This window comes from Ursus maritimus, unplaced genomic scaffold, assembly GCF_017311325.1.
Source record: "Ursus maritimus isolate PB19 unplaced genomic scaffold, ASM1731132v1 scaffold_33, whole genome shotgun sequence".
NCBI lineage: Eukaryota > Metazoa > Chordata > Mammalia > Carnivora > Ursidae > Ursus > Ursus maritimus.
Window position 1 is genome coordinate 30,055,034 of NW_024425897.1, and position 25,046 is coordinate 30,080,079.

Consider the following 25,046-nt stretch of genomic DNA (forward strand, 5'->3'; position numbering starts at 1 on the left):
CGAGAGGCGAGTGTGGGCGTCTCCGCGCGCGCGCCCGCATGCCCGTGCGCGCGCCCCCCCCTCCCCGGCTCCGCCGCAGCCCCCTCGGGATCTCGCGGACCCACAGGCACCGCACCGAGGCCCGCGGGCCGGGCAGGCGTGCGGGCCGGGGGCGCATGCGGGCGGGGGCGGGGCGGCGGCGAGTCTGGGGGCGCTGGGGCGGGTCACGTGGCTCCCGGGCCTGCGCGTCAGACGACGGAGGCCTGGGGTCGGTGCTGGAGTCGGTGCGGGTTCGGGGGCGGATTTCCTCCGGCCGCGGTTGGGAGGCGTGCGGGGGTCTCGGGGTCTCTCGGGAAGGACCTGGGGTCGTGTCTGGGCGGCAGGCTTGGAGGCCTGTGGGCGCCGGAGCGTGGGCGGGCGGCGGTTCGCGGGCAGCGCGGCGTGGCGCGGGGTCTGCGCGGGTCCGGGACGCTCCTGGGCTCGGCCCGGGCTCCCGCCGGCGGACGTGGCCTCAGAGCACGACCCCCGCCGGGCGACCCTGGCCGTCCGGGGCCGCGGCCCGACGCGCGCCCCGCGGGGCTGGAACCCCGGCTGCGCAGGGAGGGTCTGGGGTCCCGCTGTCAGGGCGACTTCTTGCCGGCCTCCCGGCCCCCTGCGGTCCGGCTTCACCCGCTCCGCCCCGCCCCGCCCGTGTCAGTAGAGTCGTTCTTAAGGGGCTTCGCTACTAAAAACAAACCCCAAAGCCAGAAACAAACCCCAGATAGTTTTTGACAGCCACTGGCTGCTGCGCCCGAGGCGCTCTCTCCGACTGTGGCCCCCTCCGCGACTTTGGACCCTCCACTCGCGATTTCTGGGTCTCATGTTTATCGCCTGAAAATGGGGGGGGGTGCGAAGAAATGATCTTTTCCCCACCTAGTTCTGATGGGTTTTGCCGTCATTAACACGTACTTTTATTTTAATTACTCGTTTGCTTTGTTTCAACCGTGTGGTGGTGGACTGGACTGTGTTCTTGGGTTAAGGACTTAAAATATTTATTTGAGAGACAGAGATAGCAAGAGAGAGCAGGAGCGGGGAGGAGCTGGAGAAGCAGCCCCCCAATCAGGGAGCCCGTCGTGGGACTCTGGGATCAGGACCTGAGCCACCCCGGTGCCCCAGGACTTTAACATTTTAAGAAATGTTTATACTGTTTTCTTTTATAAATTTAAAATGTGCTCACTGTAGCCAGTTTGGATCAGCTTGATAAACAGACTCAAATGAAAATCTTTCATGCTCCCATCACCAGGCGATAATCACGGTTAATATTTTGGTACATTTCTTGTATGTTAATGTAGGTATAGTTTTAGTACATCTTATTTACATTTCCTTAAAAAAGCAGAATTGGGAATATGCGGCTTAAAGCCATGACGATCTATTACAGAAGGCCTTTCCTCAAGGTGGACTGTTTCGTTCCGCACCGGGAGTTTTTTCATTGGGCCCCTGAGAACTAATCCTCCATTTGTTTGTTCATTTTTGTTTTTAAGTAGGCTCCACACCCAGCATGGAGCCCAGTGCCGGGGTTTGAATTCACGACCCTGAGATCCAGACCTCACCCGAGATGGAGAGTCAGGCACTTAGTGGGCTGAGCCACCCAGACGCCCTTCTTCCTTTTGTTTTTATCCTTAGTTTGCCCTGGTGGTGTTCTTTCTGGACAGGGACGGGGTGGCACGTACTAAAATGTAAACAAACTGGAGGCCTTGCCCTCCCTTCCCCCACCCCCACTCTTGTTGAGGGGCTGTGACTGCAGGGCTTCGGGGACACTGAATGGGACCAGTGGCGCGGAGCTGCCGCTTGCTGAGTGTGTCATCGACGTTGGGCAAGGTGCTGAACCTCTGTGCCTCATCACTTTCCGTAGTGGGTGCTGGATGCATTAAAAAAAACAAAACAGAAACCACCCAATATGATGTTTGAAACGTCTGTCACAGTCAGTAAATAAATGTTATTTTTTATTTTCCTCTACCTTTCCCCTGAAATTCCTTCAGAACTTGATGCTAAGTGGAAGCGCGCAGCGGTGATGACGGTTGCCCCTTCGTTCTGAAGACACATGTGAGCGCTGTGGCGGAGCGCTGGGTGTTGTGCGGCAAGCTGCCAAGGTACGCAGAGCAGCAGTCGCGCCCAAGGGGCCAGCTGTGCAGAGGAGGGCTCAGGCTTCCATCTGCTGAGAGGACGCACGGGAGCCAGATAGAGAGTTCAGGAGAAAACTTCTCAAACTTTCAACTTTCAAAAACACATTTGTTTAAATTAGAGCAAGGCTGAGTCTGCATTTTTCTGAATAAGAAATGTCATCAGAATAACACTACCCACGCTGATGGCTTGCCGCACTTGTTCACCTGAAATTCTCAACTTGGTGTATCTTCTGTAGTAAGTCTTCATCGTTTTTTTTTCTTTGGGAGGGAGTTGGGGAGGGACAGAAGGAGAAGGAGAGTCTCAAGCGGACTCCCCACTGAGCTTGACCCCAGGACCCCAAGATCATGACCTGAGCCGGAAGCAAGAATTGGATGCTTTCCTGACTGAGCCCTCGCAGGCCCCATGTAAGTCCACATCATTTTGACCTGACGGGAGTTTTCTACTCTTGATAAGTACTCATTGAAGCCCAAGTGAACTTCACCAAGTAGTCTTTGACAACAATTACAAAGGAAATTTTAAAATCACACTGTGAATTTGGTTGTCTGCCTAAGGAAATGGTTTGCATGATAAACAGAGTTTTATTTGTCACAGTGCCAGAATTTTTACTATGTGCAGTGAAGTGAAAGCATAATGCAAAGCAAATGTTGTAGGTATATTTTCCTGGCTCGTGGTGTGTGTGTTGGGGGTGCGGTTATGCAGTTATAATTGACTTTTTTTAAACCATGCAGAGATTTTTAAATTTTTTAATGCTTAAATTTATTGACTTTTAAATTATGGTTTTTGCCTTTGTATTATGTGTAGGGAAATTTTCCCCCAAATTACACAAGTAATCACCTTTGGGTTCTTTTTTTTTTTTTTTAATTAACATATACTGTATTATTTGTTTCAGGGCTACAGGTCTGTGATTGATCAGTCTTACACAACACACAGCACTCACCACAATACATACCCTCCCCAATGTCCATCCCCCAGCCACCCCATTCCCTCCCCCCAGCAGCCCTCAGTGTGTTTCCCGAGACGAAGAGTCTCTTATGGTTTGTCTCTCTCCCTGGTTTCATCTTGCTTCCTTTTTTCCTCTCTTCCCCTATGACCCTCTGCCTCGTTTCTCAGATTCCACACATCGGTGAGATTGTATGAGAATTGTCTTTCTCTGGTTGACTTACTTCGCTCAGCATCATACCCTCTAGTTCCATCCACATCGTTGTAAAGGGCAAGTTTCTTTTTGATGGCTGAGTAATATTCTGTTGTATCTCTACCACATCTTTATCCGTTCATCTGTCGATGGACGTCTGGGCTCTTTCCACAGTTTGGCTGTTGTGCACGTTGCTGCTGTAAACGTTGGGGTGCATCACCTGTGTTTTCTTAAGGCATTGTTGTGGTTTAAATTAAAATCCATATGGAAGTAGTTTGTTGTAATGTGTGAGATACAAAATGTTATCACTTCTGTTCATTAAACAATCCAGTTTTACTCATGGCTTTGAAATGCCATTTTTGGGGTGCCTGGGTGGCTCAGTTGGTTAAGTGTCTGCTTTCAGCTCGGGTCATGATCCCAGGGTCCTGGAATCGACTTCTGCATCGGGCTTCCTGCTCAGCGGGGAGTCTGCTTCTCCCTCTCCCTCTGCCCCTCCCCCTGCTTGTGCTCTGTCTCTCTTTGTCAAATAAATAAATAAAATCTTTAAAAAAAAAAGAAAGAAATGCCACATTTATTGCCTATTCAATTCTTACATATTTGAACTGTTAACGCTTCATTCATCTACATGTCTTTTACGGAGACGTCAAATGTTTTTAATTATTTGATTTTATAATACATGTTAATATTACATGGACCTGTTCATAATCATTATTTTGTGATTTTTTTTTAAAGATTTATTTATTTGAGAGAGAGAGTGTGCGTGTGTGTTGGGGGAGGGGAAAAGGGAGAAAATCTTCGAGCAGACCCCCGCAGAGTGCAGAGCAGTGTCTGACTTGGGGCTCGATCTCACAACCTCGAGACCACAGTCTGGGCCAAAATCCAGAGTCAGTTGCTTAACCAACTGAGCCACCCAGGCGCCCCAATTATTTTGTATTTCTAAAAGTGTCCAAGCTATTCCTGAACCTTTTTTCTTCCAGATGAACTTTAGAATTAAGAAAAACTTTTTGAGATTATGACTGGAGTCGAGTAAAGATACAAAGCATTTGGGGCTAAATTGCTTCACTGTGAAGTCTTCATATCCCAGAGCAAGACCAGACTGTACATGTATGAAGCCTCTTCATAGTCCCTGTCGGTGGTTTGTTTCTTTCATATGGGTCTTATATGTTTTCTTGTCCAAGTATATCCCTACATAATTTCTGTGGTTTTTTCTTTTAGAGTAGATTTTACTTTCTACCTTTTCATTATTTTATATGAGAAGACTGTGGATATTATAGAGCTATGTTTATTGACCTGGAAGGATGGTCTTTGCATGGGGCGGGGAGGGGGGAGCAAAAACCGATTTTAAATGTGACCCTATACTACTTATATTGTTAAAATATCCACACAGTTTCCCCATCTCTTAAGAGGGGTTGTCTGTGGTGTGGTGGAAGAGGTAATACTTGTTTCTTGCTTAGCTTGTATACATTTCTGCACTTTGCCATCATGTTTCACTGCCGTAGGAGTAATTAGAGGTGATACTTGTGCAGTGCTCATGTGCCAGCGCCTGTCCTAAAATGCATGTATTTTCACCATCTAAACGCATCATTTCTTGTGTGACTGGGAGAAACCTCCGTCTGTGTTTCTGAGCTGGTGCTGAAGTTTGAATCGCAGAAAGACTTGAAAGGGAAGAGCTTTTTTTAAGTGCTGTGTTTTAGTATGATTTGAGGGCAGCAGGCCGTTCATTTGTGTTTCCGTGGAGATATGGTGACTGAATGTGTGCTAAGATAAGAGCTAATTCGAGGACGTATGGTTTGTGTCTGCGTAAATACACACACGTGACAGGATTTTAGCATAAGTGCCTTGAACACAGCAAGAAAGAAAGAGTATTCCAGTTCTGCTACCTGACGGCCGTGCAGTCATGCACACGAGTCACTTTAAAGATCTCTGCTTGCTTTTGGTAATGTGGAGATTCTGACAAATGCCTCCTTGGGTTGTCTGTGAGTGTCAGATTATAAAGCGCTTAGTGTTTTCCCTAACACAGAGAAAGCATTCACATCCCTCTTATTATTTCATTGATTCCTCAGAATCTCTTCGTGAAGTAGACCCAGAGGTCCACTTTATCCTCACAATTTTAGCAAGTAAAAAAATGAAGCTTAAAAGCCAAGAAAGGAGCATGATTCGGCATAAGGAGTGCTGTTACACAATGATTAAGGCATAATCTTCCAGAAATACATAACCCCCGTGTGTCGAGCAACATAGCATTAAATCCAGATGTCAGCAGGAAACAAGGTAAAAGTCACCCATCTGTAATCTTACTGGGAGACTTTAATTGCTTCTATCCGAAGTTTTAGAGCTGGCCCCGTAAGTTGAGGGGTCATGGAGGACTTTGATAGGGGCTGTGGGTCTTAAGGATGAAGCCTGTCTGTTCTGCCCAAAGCCCTGTAGCCAGTGAAGGGAAGAGCTGACTGAAACTCCAGTCTGTTTTCATATAGATCACTTAAGCTCTCCAGAATTCTGTCTGCCTCAAGTAGAGCTGAGCTTCATTGTACCTGTGAAAGTGATTTATCCTGCGGTGTCCCGAGTGAGCAGTGAATGGATGTCAGAAGTACTTTATTTCTGCTCTTGATCTGTTTGCCGGCTCACAGACTTCTGCTCTTCTGTTGCACTATCTCCTGTTCCTGCCCCTAGGTAGCCCTATTTCAGTTGCAGAGACACACAGATGATTGGGAATGCCTGGCTCCTAGCAAGAGGGGCAGAGATACCATCAAAGTGCATTTGTTCCTAAGTCCGCAGATCCTGGTTACCCACCGATAAGCCTGCTCATGGGTTGTAAGGAAGGAGCTCCTGGAGCCAGGAACCTGCTCGCGGTGTGAGAGACCCAGCCACGGCCTCCTGGCGGAGCTTTGGGGCAGAAGCAGAAGAGGCTCGGGGTGGAGCAGAGCTCAGAGGTGCTACTCATCTTGCAACAGAAAATGACCATGTTACAGGTGAGGTGATTGCTACTTTATATTCCAGGGCATTAGAAGAGGTGTGTACGTCTTCGAGTGAAAAATGTAGAAGTAGTTAAGAAGTCGGGAAAATAGCCTCAGCGTAGAAGACCCGGGTTGGGACAAAACTGGAGCAGTTAGAACAATGGTGGGTCAGGGGCGCTGCTCGCTGCACTGGGGAAAATCCATGTGTAACTTTTGACTCCCCCAAAACTTAACTACTCACAGCCTACTGTTGACCGGAAGCCTTACCGGGAATGGGTGATTAACACGTATTTTGTATGTGTATTATATACTGTGTTTTATGATAAAGCTAGAGAAAAGAAAATGTTATTAAAATCATAAGGAAGAGAAAATACATTTATAGTACTATAACCATATTTACTGAAAAAATCTGCATATAAGTGGACCTGCACAGTTCATACCTATGATGTTCAAGGGCCAACTTTTTTTTTTTTTAAGATTTTATTTATTTATTTGAGAGAGAGCACAAGCAGGGGGAGCAGCAGAGGAAGAGGGAGAAGCAGGCTTCCCACTGAGCAGGGAGCCCGATGCGGGACTCCATCTCAGGACCCTGGGATCATGACCTGAGCCGAAGGCAGAAGCTTAACCAACTGAGCCCCCCAGGCACTCCTTTCAAGGGCCAACTTTATTAACGATAGGACCTTGAGAAGGTCTTAAGATTTGATTTTTGGTTTTTTTGTTTGTTTGTTTTTGGGGTTTTTTTTGTTAGAGAGAGTGAAAGCAGGGTTTGGGAGAGTGGAAGGGCAGAGGGAGAGGAGGGAATCTTAAGCATTTCCACATCCATGAGCCCAACAGGCTCAATCTCACTATCATGAGATCGTGACCTGAGCCGAAATCAAGAGTCAGAGGCTTAACTAACTGAGCTGCTCAGGTGCCCTCAAATAACAAGGCTTTAAAAGCTCTGTCCCGGGAACCTGAGACAAAGACCAGACAAATTATTATTCAGTGGGTTGCCGTTAGGTATCTGTGCTGTTTAATTAGTTAGTTAAACCAAAGTAAAATTAGAAGGGGACCCTCTTACACTCTTGGTGGGAATGCAAACTGGTGCAGCCACCCTGGAGAGCAGTATGGGGGGTCCTCAAACAGTTAAGAATGGAGCTGCCCTGCAGGCCAGCGATTACACTGTGAGGTCTTTTCCCACAGGGTACAAACATAGAGATTCAAGGGGGCACCTGTGCCCCAATGTTTACAGCAGCAATGTCCACAACGCCACACTATGGAAATAGCCCAAGTGTCCATAGACTGATGAGTGGATAAAGGTGTGGTGTGTTGTGTACACACACACACCACGCACACACAAGCACACACACACCACGCACACACAAGCACACACACACACACACACACACACACACACACACACACACACGCGGGCACGGAATATTACTCAGCCATCAAAAATGAAATCTTGCCATTTGCAACAACGTGGCTGGAACTAGAGGGTATCACGCTAAGTGAAATAAGTCGGAGAAAGACAATTATATGATTGCACTCATGGAATTTAAGAAACAAAACAGAGGAACATAGGGGAAGGAAAGGAGAAATAAGGTAAAAACAGGGAGGCAAACCATAAGAGACTCTAAAGTTTTTAAAATTTATTTTATTTAAAATTTTTTTTTAAAGATTTTATTTATTTGACAGAGAGAGCACAAGCAGGGGGAGTGGCAGGCAGAGGGAGAGGGAGAAGCAGGCTTCCTGCTGATCAGGGATCCCGATGTGGGACTCGATCCCCGGACCCTGGGATCATGACCTGAGCGGAAGGCACACACTTTACCACCTGAGCCACCCAGGCGCACCCCCCCCCCCATAAGAGACTCTTAACTCTAGGGAAGAAACTGAGGGTTGCTAGAGGGGAGGTGGGTAGGGGGATGGGGTAATTGGGTGATGGGCATTAAGGAGGGCACTTGATGTAATGAGTGCTGGGTGTTACATGCAACTGATGAATCACTAAATTCTACTCCTGAAACTAATAATACAGTATATGGTAACTAATTGAATTTAGATTAAAAATAAAATCCTTTCCTAGTCACCTTTGAAGTGCTCACTAGATGTTTGTGGCTCATGGCTGCCTTGTTGGATGGTGCAGGCAAAGAACATGGAAGTCATCACGAAAAATTCTTTTGGACAGTGTCCTTCTGGTCCCCAGAGAGCAAGTATTCAGAGTTTCATCAAGCATCTTGTTAGCTATAGTCGTGTGTAGATTGTGGTTACAAGTTCTGGTCCTAGTTTGTTGACGGTGTTTTACAATAAACACAGTATCATCATGTGCCTTTTCCACATCTGTTGAAATAATGGTTTGTCTCCCTTGTTCTGTTCATATGATTTATTGATTTCTGAGTGCTAACCCATCTTGCACTGCAGGTCACATTATGCTGTTTTTACACACGGCTTGGTTCAGTTTGCTGATTTTTTGTTAGGGATCTTGGTTCTGTTAGTTACTTGCCTGTGGTGCTCATTTACTGTGTTTTTGTCTGGCTTGGTCGGCTTGCCTTACACAGTGTCGAGAAGCTTGCGCTCGGGAGGGGTTTCTGTGACGTGATTTTATCTATTCCTTAAATGATTGGAAGAATTCACCTCTGAAGCCACCTAGACTTGGAGTTTTCTTTGAAGGAAGGTTTTAAATTGTGGGGGTCAGTGTCTTTAACATTTACGGAATTAATTCAGATTTTTATTTCGTCTTGTGTCATTTTCCAGGGCATTGCTTGAATATCTCTTTTACCTAAGTTGTCAAATATGTGGCATAGCTTGACCACTTTCACGTTATCCCTTTAACAGCTCTTCTCAACTGTGAGCTGAGTAGGGTCCACCCAGGTTAAGTGTGTGAGTCGGGGATTTTCTGGTAATTTTATGTTGTGTTATTGTCGTTCCAGCTGCAGAAGGTCCGCTTCACCCAGGAGGACCTGGCGGTCTTGCCGTCAGTCCCTGTTTGCACCCGCAGCGGAGGCAGCCATGGGTTTGCCTACTCTGACTTCATGTCCGTGGGCATAGATCATGTGTGCGCTTCTGTGTCTGGCTTCTCTCATCAGTGCAGGGTTTTGAAGTCCATCCATGTGTTGGCGCATGTCAGAAATTCATTCTTTTCACTGTTGCCCCGTGTTCCATTCTGTGGGTGTTCCCTGTCTGTGTACCTGTTCACCACTTGGTAGGCGTCTGGATTATTCATATGTCACAGTGGTCGTCAGTCCTGTTCGTGGGGCAGTTGTGTACATGTTTCATATGAACCTCGGTTTTCCTTTCTCTTGGGAACATGCCTGAGAGTATCCTTGCTGCTTTGTATGGTAAAATTATATTTAACTTTTTTTTTTTTAAGATTTTATTTATTTATTCGACAGAGATAGAGACAGCCAGCGAGAGAGGGAACACAAGCAGGGGGAGTGGGAGAGGAAGAAGCAGGCTCCCAGTGGAGGAGCCTGATGTGGGGCTCGATCCCAGAATGCCGGGATCACGCCCTGAGCCAAAGGCAGACGCTTAACTGCTGTGCCACCCAGGCGCCCCTATATTTAACTTTTTAAGGAAACTGCCATAGTCCCGTAGTGTCAGAACCACATTATATTTCTACCATTGTTCAGTTCCAGTTTCTCCACATCTTTTCCAACACTTGTTATCGTCTGGTTGATTATCATCGTGCTGGCGAATGTCAGGCGGTTTCTCATTGTGGCCTTAACTTGCTGTTCCTTAGTAACTAGTGACGTTGCTCACTGTTTCATTGCTGATTATTAGCCATTCCTATGTCTTCTTTGGTAGAATGTATTAAAATACTCTACCAGGGGCGCCTGGGTGGCTCAGTCGTTAAGCATCTGCCTTCGGCTCAGGGCGTGATCCCAGGGTCCTGGGATCAAGCCCTGCGTCGGGCTCCTCTGCTAGGAGCCTGCTTCTTCCTCTGCCACTCCCCCTGCTTGTGTTCCCTCTCTCGCTGGCTGTCTCTATCTCTGTCAAATAGATAAATAAATTCTTTAAAAAAAGTAAATAAAATACCAGTTTTTATTTTAAAAAAACTTTTATACGTTTTTTAAAAAATATTTATTTATTTGAGAGAGAGACAGAGCACACAAGCAGGGGGAGCAGCAAAGGGAGAGGAAGAAGCAGACTCCCCCTGCTGAACCAGCCAGGATTGTGCCGTGGGGCTCGATCCCAGGTCCCTGAGATCATGACCTGAGCCAAAGGCTGATGCCCAACTATCCTGGACACCCAGGCGCCCCTAAAAAAATTTTTTTAAGTAGACTCCACGCCCAGCATGGGGCCTGAACGCTTGACCCTGAGATCCAGCATCACCTGCTCCGCTGTCTGAGGCTGCCAGGACCTTGCTGCCTGCTTTTTATCTGTTTGTTTGTTCATTCTTTTATAAGAGGTTTTTCTTTAAGTTCTGGGTCAAGTTTTTTTTTTAATCAGAAATAGGATTTGCAAATAATTTTTCCTGTCTGTGGCTTACCATTTCATTTTTCAGTGGTGTCGTTTGAAGCGCAACAGTGTTCAGTCTTGGTGTTGCTACTTGGAAAAGGGTGTGGAAACCGCACCACCATCTAGGCCCCTGACCCCTGTCCTATTACCACTGTGCACACTGGGGACTCCGGCGGGAGGTGCACGGCTTTTGCATTCAGCCACCAAACATATTTCAGAGGACGTAAGAGAAGAAGACTGAGTGTCATATTTGCACAGATTCTTAACCCCTGCCCCCCTGAGTTGCCCGCTGGTGCTGCACCCGTTAACCCTTTCACAGCAGGTCTCCTGCCCTGAAGGCTCTTAGTTTTTTTTTCATAAGAGTAAATGTCCTTATTTCACAGTTATTTCTAATCAGTATTTAAATTGGCTACAAAATCCTTTCCTTTCAGCACTTTTAAAATGTTCTACTTTATTCTGGCATCTATGCTTTTGAATAAGAAATTTGCAGTCACTTGAATTGCTGTCCCCTCGAAGTGACGTGACTTCTTCCTTTGTCTGTAGTTTGTAGCAGTGGGACTATGACGTGTTCGGTTGTGACTTTCTTTGTGTTTATCCAGTGGGGGGTTCGCTGAGTTTCCTGAATCTGCCCGCTTATGCCTTTTGCCACATTTGGGAAGCATGTAGCTGTCATTTCCTTTGTCCACCACAATCCTGCTTTTCTCTTCCTGGGACTCCTAGGACATGCGTTTGGTGTTGTCTGGCAGTGTCCTGAGCCCTGAATGTCTGAAGCGCATTTTTAATAAAAGTGTTTTTTTCTCTCAGTTGTTCAAAACGGGTACTTTTATCAACTGTTGTCAGGTTTGCTGGCTCTTCTCAAGTGTATGATGTGCTGTTTAGGTAGGTTTTGTATTTTCTGATGGTATTGTGGATTTTTTAGAGTGCATGTTTCCCGGTCCTCTCAGGAGGCTTTGGGACAGAAATCCATCATGACCTAAAATCCAGAAACCTTTCTGAGACCTAGATTTGGATATATCACTCCCATTCCATGAAATCATGGCTAGCTGTTGGCAATAAGAAAGTGTCTAGCTTACGGGCGCCTGGTTCAGGTCCTGACCTCTGGGTCGTGAGATTGAGCCCCGTGTCAGGCTCCGTGCTCAATGGGGAGTTGGCTTGAGATTCTTTCTCCCTCCGCCCCCCCCACCCTGCAGGCTCTCTCTCTCTCTCTCTCAAATAAATCTTTAATAAAAAAAGAAAGAGAAAGTGTCTGGGTCGTTTAACTGCAGTTGGCCCTGCCTCCCATGCGGCCTTTAATCTAATCACTACCTTACGCCCTGTGATCTTGTCTAACTAAACTGTTTGCACCTCCTAAACTCTAGCAGTTTTGGGGTCTCATTGGAGCTGTTGGCTCCCAGAATGCCTTTGCATCCCCATTTTTGTGGAAAGCACTGCTAATTTCCTAAAACTCATCTCAAGCTTTACCTCTTGCAGAGAGCCTGAGCTGGCCCTCAAACTGCTCTTGCTTTGACCCACATTGTACCCTCCCTTCATTTCTGCCCCTGCTGTTACAGTAGCTTGTTTTATGAATAGGTGTGTATGTTTCCAGCCCTCTGCAAGGCTGTGCAGCTTTTTAGAGTGTTGTTTTACTATCTTTTCTTTTGGTACCACTTCTCTGGTGCCAGAGTTGAGGTTCGGTACATACTTTGTTTGGAAGATTTAAGATTGCGAATTCCAGTTGTCAGGTATCGTGTGAATGGAGGGATGGCATTTTATCCCAGAGACGTAATGCGAAGGAGACGCAGTCGTCATTCTTCGTAGCTTGCTGTGATGAGAGTGGTGTGCTCAAACTCCAGTCCCCCTTTCCCACGTCCCATAGCGATCCTTGCTTTGGACTCACCGGGACCGTGCTCTTACAGGAGGCGCTCTCGTTTGAAGATTTATCTGTGGACTTCACCCAGAAAGAATGGCAGCTCCTGGACCCCGGCCAGAAGGACTTGTACAAGGATGTCATGTTGGAGAACTACAGCAGCCTCGTGTCGCTGGGTAAGGCAGCTCCCCGAGGGCCTCGTCAGGCCCAGCACCCTACTGTTTGAGTTGCTGAGAGCTCTGAGGCTTCTGACATCTCTCATGGTTTTGGACCTGAACTTAAGAGACTAAAAGTCCCTTGCACTATGACACTAGGGAGGACGTCTGCACCTCACCTTGCAATAATGAAGACTTATTTTTGTTGTGCGGCTCTGGAGCTTGTCAGGATCGTAGTGTTCGTACCGTTAGTGGTCGGCACCTAACGCAAGGAACTTACTGTATTTCACGTACTGTTCACGTGTGGACTGACTGACAGAGCAGTTTTGTGCGGCAGGTACGATTATTCTCCTTCTAAGTAACTTTCCCAAGGACTGAGAGCTAGTAAATGAAAGGGCCTGGATTTGAACCCAGGCAGAGTGGCTCCAGAGCTTCTGAAGTGTGTAATGGTTTTGGATCTGGACAATAGAAGTCAAAGATTCTGAGACCCCAGTAGCCCCAGAGAGACCGTTGCCTTTGAGAATTACTTACGCTGTTGATACACCAATGGGTATCTTCACTGTGTCCGCCTGATGTCCGGCCTTGCTCATTCTTCAGAGGCCCTAAAGCCCAAGCAGTCAGGGCCACGGCTTTTGTGTTTTCCCCTGAACAGGGTATGAAGTTATGAAACCTGATGTCATCTTCAAGTTGGAGCAAGGAGAGGAGCCATGGATTGGAGATGGAGAAGTTGCAAGTTCAGAATGTCCAGGTGAGGGCGAGAAGCAGCCAGGTGTGGGAGGGCAGAAATTCAGTCTCTGCTGGTCAGTGGGTTGACTTCTGTGAAATGTGCTCTGGAGAGCTCTCTTCAAGATCTGTAACCCTTCAGAGGTGATTCAGAACAGCTGACATGAGCTACTCAAATAAGTCACATTTAGATGTGGCTTCTTTGCTAAATATGTCCGTCTTGTCCAGGCCACGAATTATTCCCTGTTTGTCAAGTCTGGGACTTCGACTTCTTGTTAGGTGTTCTGACATGTTTAGTCTCCTTCTGTCCTCTGTTCACCTCTTCTTGTACCTTCGGGAGGTTTCCTTTGCCCTTGTTTGGGTGTCTGATGCCCAGAGAAGTGCCCTGTGGAGCAGAAAAGGAAGTTCTCTCTTACTCCTTCCAAACAGCGCTCCTTTTCCTCCTTGTTTAAGATTGGCTTCTGCTGTACTTTTCCTGCAGATTAGACACCATGGGGTACATTGAATGTTCTCTGTTTGCATTCTTATTAAGTTTCTTGCCCTTTGGAAACTATCTTTTTAACTTAACTCAAGTCACACTTAAAACTAGGCCCATGATGTGTCATTTCTGAATTTTCCAAATTGCTCGATGGGGCTAGAGTCTAACCTTTTAAAAGTGTTCTCAAATGGTACCGTGTATTTCAGTTCCTAAAGCAGCCAGCCGTCTCTGATCTGTTCTACATCCCTACTATCCCTGCTATGTGACGTTGACTCCAGGTTCCCTCTAAAGCAGACCCTGAGATACGTATCTGAGTGCCAAGAATTTACAGGGGATGTGGTCCCCACACTGTGGTGGGAGAAAGAGCAGTGAGATGGTGTGGAGAGGGAATGGCAGTGTGTGTGATGGAAGGGGTGCTGACCCATAGCGGCTCCTGCGAGCCCCTGTGGGTCAGGAAGCTGGTCGCCTGCTCACTCCCATCTCTCAGGGCTTGAGCATTGCCGTGGGGGGTGTTAATTCTCCAGAATGTCCAGAATCCCTGCATACAAATCAAGCATGCCAGGTGGCCTAAGGATTGTTTTGGGCAGAGAGATGTGGGTTCCTGGGGTAGGCCCCACTGCCCAAGGCGCCAGTCCCTCTGAATGTAGCTGAGGCAGCAAGAGGGTCTGGATCTGCTACAGTCTGTGGCCTCTTCCTCCGGGATCGCCACGGTCTGAGTCTCTGGAGGCTGTCAGCTGTTTACCCTTTTCCCCCAGTTCATGGTCAGCTCCATTTAAACATTTCTCAGTGTTTTCAGATGTAATATTTATTCTTCTCTGCGTTTGAATGTTCGATCGTGCTAAGCTTTATCTTAATCCTTTCTGCATAAGCTCTGTTTTTGCTGCATTCATACTCATGGAATGTTCCTCGACTGTTCCAGCTAAATTTTTCTCACTTTTTTTGGAAGTTCCATCTCAGGCCTGATCACAGTGTATGTAATGTTCTTTAGGTCACTGAGCTGTGTGCACACAGGGCTTGTAGTTTATATCCACTACGGGTCAGACAATATTTATGCAATAAGCCCCTTGTTTTAATTCAGGTGTTTTTAGCCAGGTGTGCATTAGAATCCCTGGGCAGTTTTTTCCCAACAGTAAGTGTTATGGATCCACTGCCGGTAAAATTGATTCAGTACAGTGGTGTATATGTAGCTTTAAAATGGAGTATTCTAGAACTGGAGTTTGTAGTTTGAGAAACCTCTTGTGATTTTTAGGTGCCCTTCATTCATTGATAGTCTCCAGTTGAAGGATGACTAAAGATGATTAAAAATAAAAAACCTGGAAAACACCTTACAGAAGTGTAGAACTTCGTTAAGAAATTAAGACATTTACATTTATTATTTTTTTTTAATTCAGCATTTAAATATTGAACATCTATGCTTCACTGCAATGCAGTGCAGTTAGTAGTCAAAGTTAACTAAACAAGGGTTGTGTGTCAGGGTCCTCAAGACCACTACCACGTTCGGAGAGTCGCTGGGAGGACTTAGGATATCGTCCAGATGGCTGAGTTATTACAGCGACATATTGACAGCTTCCTCACCGGGGAAGGGGCACAAGCAGAGTCTGAAGGAATCCGGGCACAGGTTTCCTGTGCTGCTCTCTCCGTGAGGGTCACCCCAGCAACGAAGACGCAGTAATGCGTGTAGTGTTTCTGCCCAGGGAAGCTCACTGAAGACCCAGCACCCGGGGGCCTCTGCATGGCACACGGCAGCATTGCAGACTCCCAGGAGAGCCGGTGCTCAGCCTAGCGTACCTTGTTTACACAGTCCAGGCACAGGGGGCCTGTTACCAGCTGGGGAGTGGTGGGAACACTCCAGAAACCAGGCTCCCGAATGGCAGCCAAGGGCTACCTTGTACGTAGTCGTGTGTCACAGGAAGTTGAAGAGATAGTCATGTCTCTTATTCTTCAGGTATTGTGCTGGGTGGTGTGGTTATAATAGCATTAGAGATCAGTTCCCTGTTTACACAGTGCTGGCTTTCTCATGGGAGGATAAAAGTATTCAAGTTGGCCAGTAACCAAGGGAAAGCCCAGACTCTGCAAGGTCTATTATAAAATAAAGTAGACAGATGATAATAGGGCAGAGAGTTTGTTGCTCTGCCTCGGCTGCCCTAACAATACCACAGACGGGTAAACAACAGAAAGCTATTCCCACAGCTCTGGAGGCTGGAAGGCCAAGGTCAAGGTGCTACGTGATGGGGTTCTGATGGACACAGTCCTGCTGGCTTGTAACAGCTGCCTTGTAGCCTTGCCCTCACGTGGCCTTTCTTCATTTGTGCAGGGAGTGGGGGGAGGGCGGTGAGGCCTGCTCTGGTGTTTCTGATAAGGATACTAACCTTGCCCTCACGTGGCCTTTCTTCATTTGTGCAGGGAGTGGGGGGAGGGCGGTGAGGCCTGCTCTGGTGTTTCTGATAAGGATACTAACCTTTTTGGATCAGGGCCCCACCCTTATGATCTCATTTAACCTTAATTCCTTTGAGATCCCATTTCCAAAAACAGCCACACTGAGGGTTAGGTCTTCCACATAGAGGTTTGGGGGCGGGGGGTGGGTAGGAGGGACGCACAAACATTCACTCCACAACATGGTCACGTGGAGAAGCCAGTTCTAGACATGAAGACCAAAATGAGTGAGCTATGTGAATTGGAGGAAAGTGTTCTCTAAAGGAATGACAAATATGAATGTTTCAGGTCAGGAAGGGTCTTGGTGACTTCAGGAAAACAGCAGGGAAACCTTTGTGTCTGGGGGTCTGTGTGCCAGGGAGATAGAGGCTGTGCTGTGTGCAGGACCTAGGTCACACATCAACTTGTAAGCAATAGGAACACAGATTGATTCAAGTAATTTTAAATAAAAATAGTTATCTGATTTACATTAAAAAAATATTTATTTGAGAGAGAGTGTGCGCGAGTGGGGGAAGGGCAGAGGGAGTCGGAGAGGGAGACAAGCAGACCCCCTGCTGAGCATGGATCCCCACGTAGGGGTCAGTCCCACGACCCTGAGGTCATGACCTGAGCCAAATCCACGAGTCGGACACTTAGCCAACTGAGCCACCCAAGTGCCCTCTGATTTACATTTTTAAAAGTTTGACCTGACTATATTGTGGAAAATGTAATGGGAAGCAGGGAAACCAAGTGGAAAGATATTTCACTGAGCTAATAAGATAGATTAAAGTAGAGCAGGGAAGAGTGGTGGAGAGAGTTGGAGTATCTGGGATATACCACAAATGACCAAACATACAGCAGTCCCATTTTTCTAGTGGGGAAAAAAGTAAACATTTCCGAATGTGTACTTAGTCTTACAATGTAAAATTTAACGGTTAATTTACAAATACTTCATCTTCTGCTCTCACAATTCCTGTTACCCCTTTATTCAGACTCAACCTCCATCTTAAAGCTAGTATTTCTATACTAGACTCTGATTTTAACTGCCAGACCTCTTTTCCCCTCATCCCCTATCTTAGGGTATTTTCAGTGAAAGAACACATAGATCTTAAGGTTTTGTGCCTGAACAGGTTAAATGAAAGATGATGCATTCCATGAAGAGGATTTCTTGGTAATAATGTTGAAAATGTGCTTGGAAAGTTTCAAACTTCCAAAAAATTTAAAAATGGGGAAAAGTTTACAATTTCTCACTCTTCAAGCTTGTAATGGCTTCAGTAGTTCCTCTATCAAACCTGTTAATTTTCTATCTTCTTCTCCGTTAGAATGTAAGTTTCACAAGTCAGGGGCTGACCGTCCCCCGTCCCCAGTGCCTCGTGGAGTCAGGTGGGTTGGAGGATATCCGCTCCTCATTCCACCCTCCTTTCGTTGTTCCTCCTTGCTCTTGATGAATTTTTTACATTTTCTCTCCATTTTATAAACTTAGATTTGACAACAACCAGAGGTGACTTAATACACTGCTTGTATCTTATTCCTATTTATAGCATTTTCTTTTCTTTGTTTTCCCCCAATACCAAGAGGATAGATCTTATACTTGGGACTGAGAGACAACCTTCCAAAGCATTCATCCCCTCAAATAGCATTGCTGGTTTTTTATTCCGTAAACACAACCATAGAAGAGGCTCCTGGGGGGCTCAGTCGGTTGAGCATCTGACTCTTGGTTTCAGCTCAGGTCATGATCTCAGGGTCATGAGATTGAGCCCATGTTTGGGCTCCACGCTCAGTGGGGAGTCTGCTTGAGATACTCTCCCTCTGCCCCTCCCCCTACTTTTGTGTATTCTCTCTCTGAAATAGATAAATAAATCTTAAAAAAGAAAAACACAACCATGGAAACATTCACAGGGTTTTCTTTCTTTATAGAACAAGTCTTGCAAGTAAATGGTCACATGACATGGCACCAGGATAACCAGGAGAAGTTTAGAAATATGAAACAAGATCACGAATGTGATGCATTTGGAAAAAAATTCAATCTGAGCATGAACTTTGTTCCTGTAAGGAAATCAAACAGTGAAGATGATGTAGATGGATTACTTTTAAAACAGCACTTAGATTTACTTATTCCAAACTCAGATTATGGAAAAACGGAACCAGATGGCTTAAGTGTATTTGATAAATTGTTTCTCCATACCAAGCCCGAGGAAACTGATACTTGGTTAAAATACTATGAATATGATAAATATGATAAAATTAGCTCTAAGAAGTCTCAGATTATCATATATCACAGAACTCGTTTAGGAGAGAAACTTTTTGAGTGCAGTGAATGTAGGAAACGCTTCAGTAAGAAATCCAGTCTCATTAAACATCAGAGCAGACATATAAGAGAGATTGCCTATGGCTGTGGTAAGTGTGGCAAAACCTTTCCCCAGAAGTCCCAGTTTGTTACGCATCACAGAACTCATACAGGAGAGAAACCTTACAATTGTGGCCAGTGTGGGAAAGCCTTCTCCCAGAAGTCACAGCTCACATCCCATCAGAGAACACACACAGGAGAAAAACCATATGAATGTGGGGAATGTGGGAAAGCCTTCTCCCGGAAGTCACATCTCATCTCACATTGGAGGACACACACAGGTGAAAAACCCTATGGGTGCAATGAATGTGGGAGGGCCTTTAGTGAGAAGTCAAATCTTATTAATCATCAGAGAATCCATACAGGAGAGAAACCTTTTGAATGCAGAGACTGTGGGAAAGCTTTCAGTAGGAAGTCACAGCTTGTTACACATCACAGGACACACACAGGAACAAAACCCTATGGATGTAGTGATTGTAGAAAAGCCTTCTTTGAGAAATCAGAGCTCATTAGACATCAGACAATTCATACTGGAGAGAAGCCCTACGAATGCAACGAATGTCAGAAAGCCTTCAGAGAGCGGTCGAGTCTCATTAACCACCAGAGAACTCACACAGGAGAGAAGCCTCATGTGTGTGTTCAGTGTGGGAAAGCCTTCTCCCAGAAGTCACATCTCATATCCCATCAGATGACACACACAGGAGAGAAACCCTTCGTGTGCAGTAAATGTGGGAAAGCCTTCAGCAGGAAATCTCAGCTTGTTAGACACCAGAGAACTCACACAGGAGAAAAACCCTATGAATGCAGTGAATGTGGGAAGGCTTTCAGTGAAAAATTAAGCCTTACTAATCATCAGAGAATTCATACAGGAGAAAAGCCCTATGTGTGCAGTGAGTGTGGGAAGGCTTTTTGTCAGAAGTCACATCTCATATCCCATCAGAGGACTCACACAGGAGAGAAACCCTACGAATGCACTGAATGTGGGAAGGCCTTCGGTGAGAAGTCAAGTCTTGCAACTCATCAGAGAACTCATACAGGAGAAAAACCATACGGGTGCAGGGATTGTGAAAAAGCCTTCTCCCAGAAGTCACAGCTGAATACTCACCAGAGAATCCACACAGGAGAGAAACCCTATGTATGCAGTCTTTGTAGGAAAGCTTTCTTTGAGAAATCGGAGCTAATTAGACATCAAAGAACTCATACAGGAGAAAAACCATATGAATGCAGTGAGTGTGGGAAAGCCTTCAGGGAGAAGTCAAGCCTTATTAATCATCAGAGAACACACACAGGCGAGAAACCCTTTGAGTGCAGTGCATGTGGCAAAGCCTTTTCTCGGAAATCACACCTCATACCACATCAGAGGACACACACTGGGGAGAAGCCCTACGGCTGCAGTGAATGTAGGAAAGCCTTCTCTCAGAAGTCACAGCTTGTTAATCACCAGAGAATTCACACAGGAGAGAAGCCCTACCAATGCCATGAATGTGGGAAGGCCTTCTCCCAAAAGTCACAGCTCATTAATCACCAGAGAACTCACACAGTGAAGAAATCCTAGGAATGGAGTTACTACTCGTCTTTGACAGAGAGCTCACCTCTTCGTACTTCAGAAAACACAGTTAGGGTAAATCTTTCAGATAAATATTCGCATCACATTGTATGTCTGTCTGGGTAATCTTTTAGGGTAGGAACTCTGAGGTTATGTAGGGAGAGCTTTCAGCAGGTTAACCTGTTCATGTAAGAACCCCGAGAGTAGAAACAGCCTGTGAGATGCAGGGGATTTCAAAACCCTGTCAGACATACAGTGGGAAATGAAAAGCAACGAGGAATAAATACTGTGAACATCAGAGAGCCTTGTAGAGGTCCCACCTCATTCACTGCTGGAAATATCCCCACTGGGGTGAACTCTAGTCCAGTAAGTGAAGAAAAACCCCTTGACTGCAGCAAGTAATGTCATATTTTCATCAAGAAGTCACAGCTCGTTGTGCATTGAGAAAATACTCTCAGGAATGAAGCTCAGTGAAAATGCTAAATATGGGACATTCTTCAGCAGGTAATCCAACCATATTGTATTTTGGGGGAATTCATATTGTGGGTAAAACTAACAATTTAAAGACCTTGGAAACATGTGCCCGTAGAAATAAGGCTATAAAGGGAAGCCATACATTTTTTTATAGACGGGGTTATCAAAAATGCCCAATTCTAATGGTATGTTCACTCTGAAGAATGAAGTTTTAAAAATATGTGAATAAATTGAGTCATTGAAACATCTAAATACGACATTTCTCAGTGGTATTTATGGCCGATTCTCCTAAGTCACACATGGGCCTCGTGTTTTGGAATCACGTGTGCTAATGGAATTGCAGCATGAAATGCACATACCACACCTGGTAGTGCCTCTGATGTGAGGACACGCCACGTGCTGCTGGTTTTTCTGCCTCAGTGATACAGTAAAAATGGTAACTGATATAGCGCATCTTACTGCTCAATATGCAGATGAAATGGTAGTACCACTTCCTTCTTCCTTACGGCTGTTGGCATATCAAAGGGGTCTGTTGTTGCTGACCTCTCTCTCCAGTACAAAAGCCAAAATTGTGTAAAGTCGTCTGCAGCCTGAAAGTCAGAAACAATTTATACTAAATCTGGTTAATAAGTATTCACAGGCAGGAACCACAACCCAGCAATAGTGACTCACGAGTGAGCAAAAGAAAGGAGTGTGAACTCTGTCACTCAGCACTCAAGCTAAGTGGCGGTCATGCTGTGTGAAGTTCTGTCCCATTCAGCTTGGTGCCTTTGTGCCTCAAGTAGATGTACTTCAAGGACAGCGTGTGTGTTACTTCCCTCTGATGAAATATCACGATGCTGTGTGCTATTATGTTTTTGGTGTTTCTTAAAATACTTTGTAAAACAAAAATAACCTAGATGGAGAAGCTAATTTAAGAGTCACTGTTCAGAAAATGTAAAAAATAGATTTTTGTGGTGAGAAATATATTTTTGGTGTATCCAAGGAAGCCCGTTTTGCTTTCCTGCGAATTTCTGTGACTACTGGATAGGTGTTAGGAAATAGGGTTTTCATTGTTGCATCATTTGAAATATCTGTGTTTCACCTTTCGTCACCAGTTGCATCCTCTACGTGGAGACTCCCACTGTGAACCTTTCATGATAGATAGGGTTCGCTCTGGCAGTGCATGAACTAACCCTTAGCCTAGGTAGAACTTTGCAGTGGTCTTTACAATGTTGCTTGACAAAGTCAATGGTATTCTGTGTATGGTGGTGACATTCAGAAGAGTCCAACCCTGACCTTGTTACCAGACTTGATAAAGTCAAGACTTCTCTCATATACAAGTTGCTTTGTCAGTATGGTGTATTGCGCCTTTGATTCTAGCAGTATTTTTTCCCTTTAGTTACCAAGTTTAACGTCACTGTTGAGAAATTGGGACTTAAAATTTTCTAAACCTCTGCACCAGGTTAAAGGTATCTAAGTTTCCAAATTTTTATTCATACTCGAATGTATGGACTTCCTACTTTTCTCCCTAATATCTGAATGTGATTTTTATCAACTTCACTTGTAAGAGAATAGTGACAGGGTGATATCTTACTTTGTAGATTTTCCCATTTTTAAATTCTCTTCTATCATGATTCTCTTTCCTAGTCCCAGAGATGGATTCATTAGTTGTTGGGTTGAGCTTGGAGTCTGTTATCTAACAGTGACCTAATCTTGCTCACTGCAATTCTAGATTATTCCATTTACTATTAAGCAGTTAAACCCAGTACTTTCCTCACTAAGTAATAGACCTTTGGCACTAGCCCATTAGTCTAATATCCAAGAACAGGTTTTTTTCCCCTAGGTGCCGGGTATCAGTCATCAGGAGGGCTAATGCTGGGAGCAGAGGTCTCGTTTATCAGAATATCTTGTGTGGAGGCCCAGCTCTGTTGTGTAGAACTCACTAGGGACTCTATTTCTGAAGTCTCAAGAGGGCTTTGATTCTGAAATTAGATATTTTTAGTGTCCATCTTTTAAATTACCTTGGTAAACCGTAGAAAAAATGTGACCCCACATTTCCACTCATTGGTTCCTACCACAAATCCCACATCAAGAAGAAAACCAGCTTTAAAATTAAGAGGGATTTACGTGCAGCTTCCTGGAGCACAACAGGTTATGTTTGAATGTGTAAGGAGACCAGGTGGAAGGAGCATCCCCTCTCTCCTGTCTCCACCCAGGTTCCCCTACTGGCCTGGAGACAGCGCTGCAGAGGACAATTCCTGTTGTGTTCCTTTTACTAAGTAAAGTCTGAATTTTGGCACCTGTCCCAGGAGTGCCTTCCAGTCAGCTTTCTTTGTGGGCTTTGGTAATCAGACAGTGTTATCTCTGTGTGGATCCATGTGTTCTGGATATTTTGATTTCAAGATCAACCCTTGTAGAGCCTGAGGTGAAAGAAACCCAAAGAATATCCAATTTGTCCAGCAATGCCTGTATCAAATAGCAGAATGTAGATCGGCGGGCATTTGGAATCTACACTTGAGGCCTCCCTCATCGGTCGCTTACTCCAGCAGGAGACGCTCAGGGGGTTGATCTCGCCGAACTCCTGAGTCTGCAAATACCGTACCGACAAGCTGGTCTGGCCTGAGTGTGGACGAGCTCCCCCACCATGACCCTTGTGCATTTTCCACACTTAGTCATTACTTTAAGATGCAATTCTGCTTATGCACTCCTCTGCTGAAATACCACGTGGTTAATTGTGGACTTGGAAGTGTACTGTCCTCACGGTAGATGAGGACTTCTCTACAAATCCAGCCTATCCGTCATTTCTGAATATCTGTCCTCCTACACAATACTTTTTTGGCCTCCTTGAACTACTTGCAGTTCCTCGAGGTTTCTAGTTTCATGCTTTTCGCCAGTCTTCGGTCACTGAAATGCCCGTGTTCCGTGTTAATGCCTGTCCGCACTTTATGAACCTGTGCACGTGTCTGTCACTGTAATAATGTAACCATCACATGTCTTTTCCATTAGAAAGCTTCTGGAAAGCTGGGACACCTTCTTTGTATAGTTTTAGCAACTGAAGCTGTAATGTATAAGCGTGGGTGCTCTCGGTGGCTTCCCCTGACCATGTGGGGAAACATCGTCTGCAGAGAGAGACAAGGATGAAGCCGTGGAAACTCGTGTTCCGGGATCTGCTTCTTCTGGTCTTGATGTCCAGTTTCACCTTTCCTTCTGCCCTTTCCATGCCTCGGTTGTTGCATTCTTCTGTGAGATATCCCAAATATCCTTGTAATAAATTCTCATGTTAGCTTCGGCTGGTTCAAGTTGTGTTTGTTACTTGCAACCCAAATATTCCTCACACAGGTGGTCAGGTGTGTCATGACTTGGATTCTCTGGAAGTCGAGCCTGAGATGAAGTTTGGATTGAGGCTCAGCATGTGTGAAGTGAAGGAAGGATAAACGGCAAAGGGGGGGTCAGAGGAAAGAAGCCAGGCTGCACAGAGGTGGTTGAGACCCTGGCCACACTGGTCAGGAGCTCTGAAGAAAGTGCTACTCAGGAGTGTCTCGTCTGGGGTCCAGGTGGTCAGGTCACTGCAGCCTTGGGGTGCGCTGTCATTGGAGGCCTGCTACCCTGGGAGGGGATCATCCCATGTCAGGCAGTTCTTTTTAGCTGAGGCCAACTCCACAAAGGCTGGCAGTTGGAGGCAGCCTGCTGGCCACTCCCTGCCACTGGGGGCAAGTTCTTTCTTGGAGAGGGTTGGGTGGCCCATCTCTGTCACCACAGTCCATCCCTTCCACTGCTGAGCCCCATTTCCCCAGCATTGGGTCTGAGGAGAGACTGAGGAAACAGGTTGCTAGGACCACCTGGGCCCTACTGGTGCTTTTCCCTCTCACCTGGGAGCCATTCTGGGGCCTCTGCTGGCATCCATGGCTCACCTTCCCGAGGGGTCTGAGCCATGGTTACCATGCCCTCCCCTGACCTGAGTTGATGGTAAATGCAAGCAGCACCTAGGTGGCTCACCTGAGTCCATTCATTCCTCCTCACCCTGCTGTGTAAATAGCCCTGCCTCCTCCTTAGGATGCATCGGGATCCCTGCAGAAAGAGTGACTCCTCTTCTGACCCACTGCTCCTGGACACAACACAATGCCTTCGCTGTACCTGTAGCTTGCATTTAGGTAGAAAATGTGCTCTGTCCCTGGTGAAAAGTGTGTTCCCTTTGGGCAGAAAGACACGTAACCCTGCAGAGCCCGTAGTTGTGGGTATGGGAAGCACAGAGTCCCCTGGAGGTAATCCTTGGTAATGGTGGTGGTGGTACGCAGACCGGTGTCTTCTGCTTTGGGGACAGCACGGCCAAAGGTCAGGTCTTATCTAGCTTATAAGCTGCATTTGGAAGGATGGCACCCTGTCCCTACAGAATATTGCTTCTGAGCTGGGCGTTAGCTGTG

General features: G+C 46.0%; 1 protein-coding gene across 8 annotated transcripts; it reads left to right on the forward strand.

Annotated features, from left to right (window-relative positions):
- Positions 1 to 1,149: 1,149 nt before the first annotated feature.
- LOC103678880 (zinc finger protein 84) lies at positions 1,150 to 23,914 on the forward strand. Of its 8 annotated transcripts, XM_040620069.1 has the most exons (7): positions 1,150 to 1,836; positions 1,998 to 2,546; positions 4,252 to 4,378; positions 6,040 to 6,240; positions 12,558 to 12,684; positions 13,316 to 13,411; positions 18,194 to 23,914. In XM_040620069.1, exons 4-7 carry the CDS (start codon positions 6,226 to 6,228, stop codon positions 20,176 to 20,178), a joined length of 2,223 nt encoding a protein of 740 aa, XP_040476003.1. In that variant the 5' UTR covers positions 1,150 to 1,836; positions 1,998 to 2,546; positions 4,252 to 4,378; positions 6,040 to 6,225; the 3' UTR covers positions 20,179 to 23,914. The 8 variants fall into 8 exon arrangements, with proteins under 8 accessions (XP_040476003.1, XP_008706530.1, XP_008706528.1 ...); XM_008708308.2 differs by having other exon boundaries at positions 1,150 to 2,376; XM_008708306.2 differs by lacking the exon at positions 4,252 to 4,378 and having other exon boundaries at positions 1,150 to 2,546.
- Positions 23,915 to 25,046: the final 1,132 nt, after the last annotated feature.

Coding starts and splice junctions, on each gene's coding strand:
- LOC103678880 (XM_008708306.2), top strand. Junction 12,685..13,315: donor CAGCAGCCTCGTGTCGCTGG/GTAAGGCAGCTC, acceptor TCCCCTGAACAG/GGTATGAAGTTATGAAACCT. Junction 13,412..18,193: donor TGCAAGTTCAGAATGTCCAG/GTGAGGGCGAGA, acceptor CTTTCTTTATAG/AACAAGTCTTGCAAGTAAAT.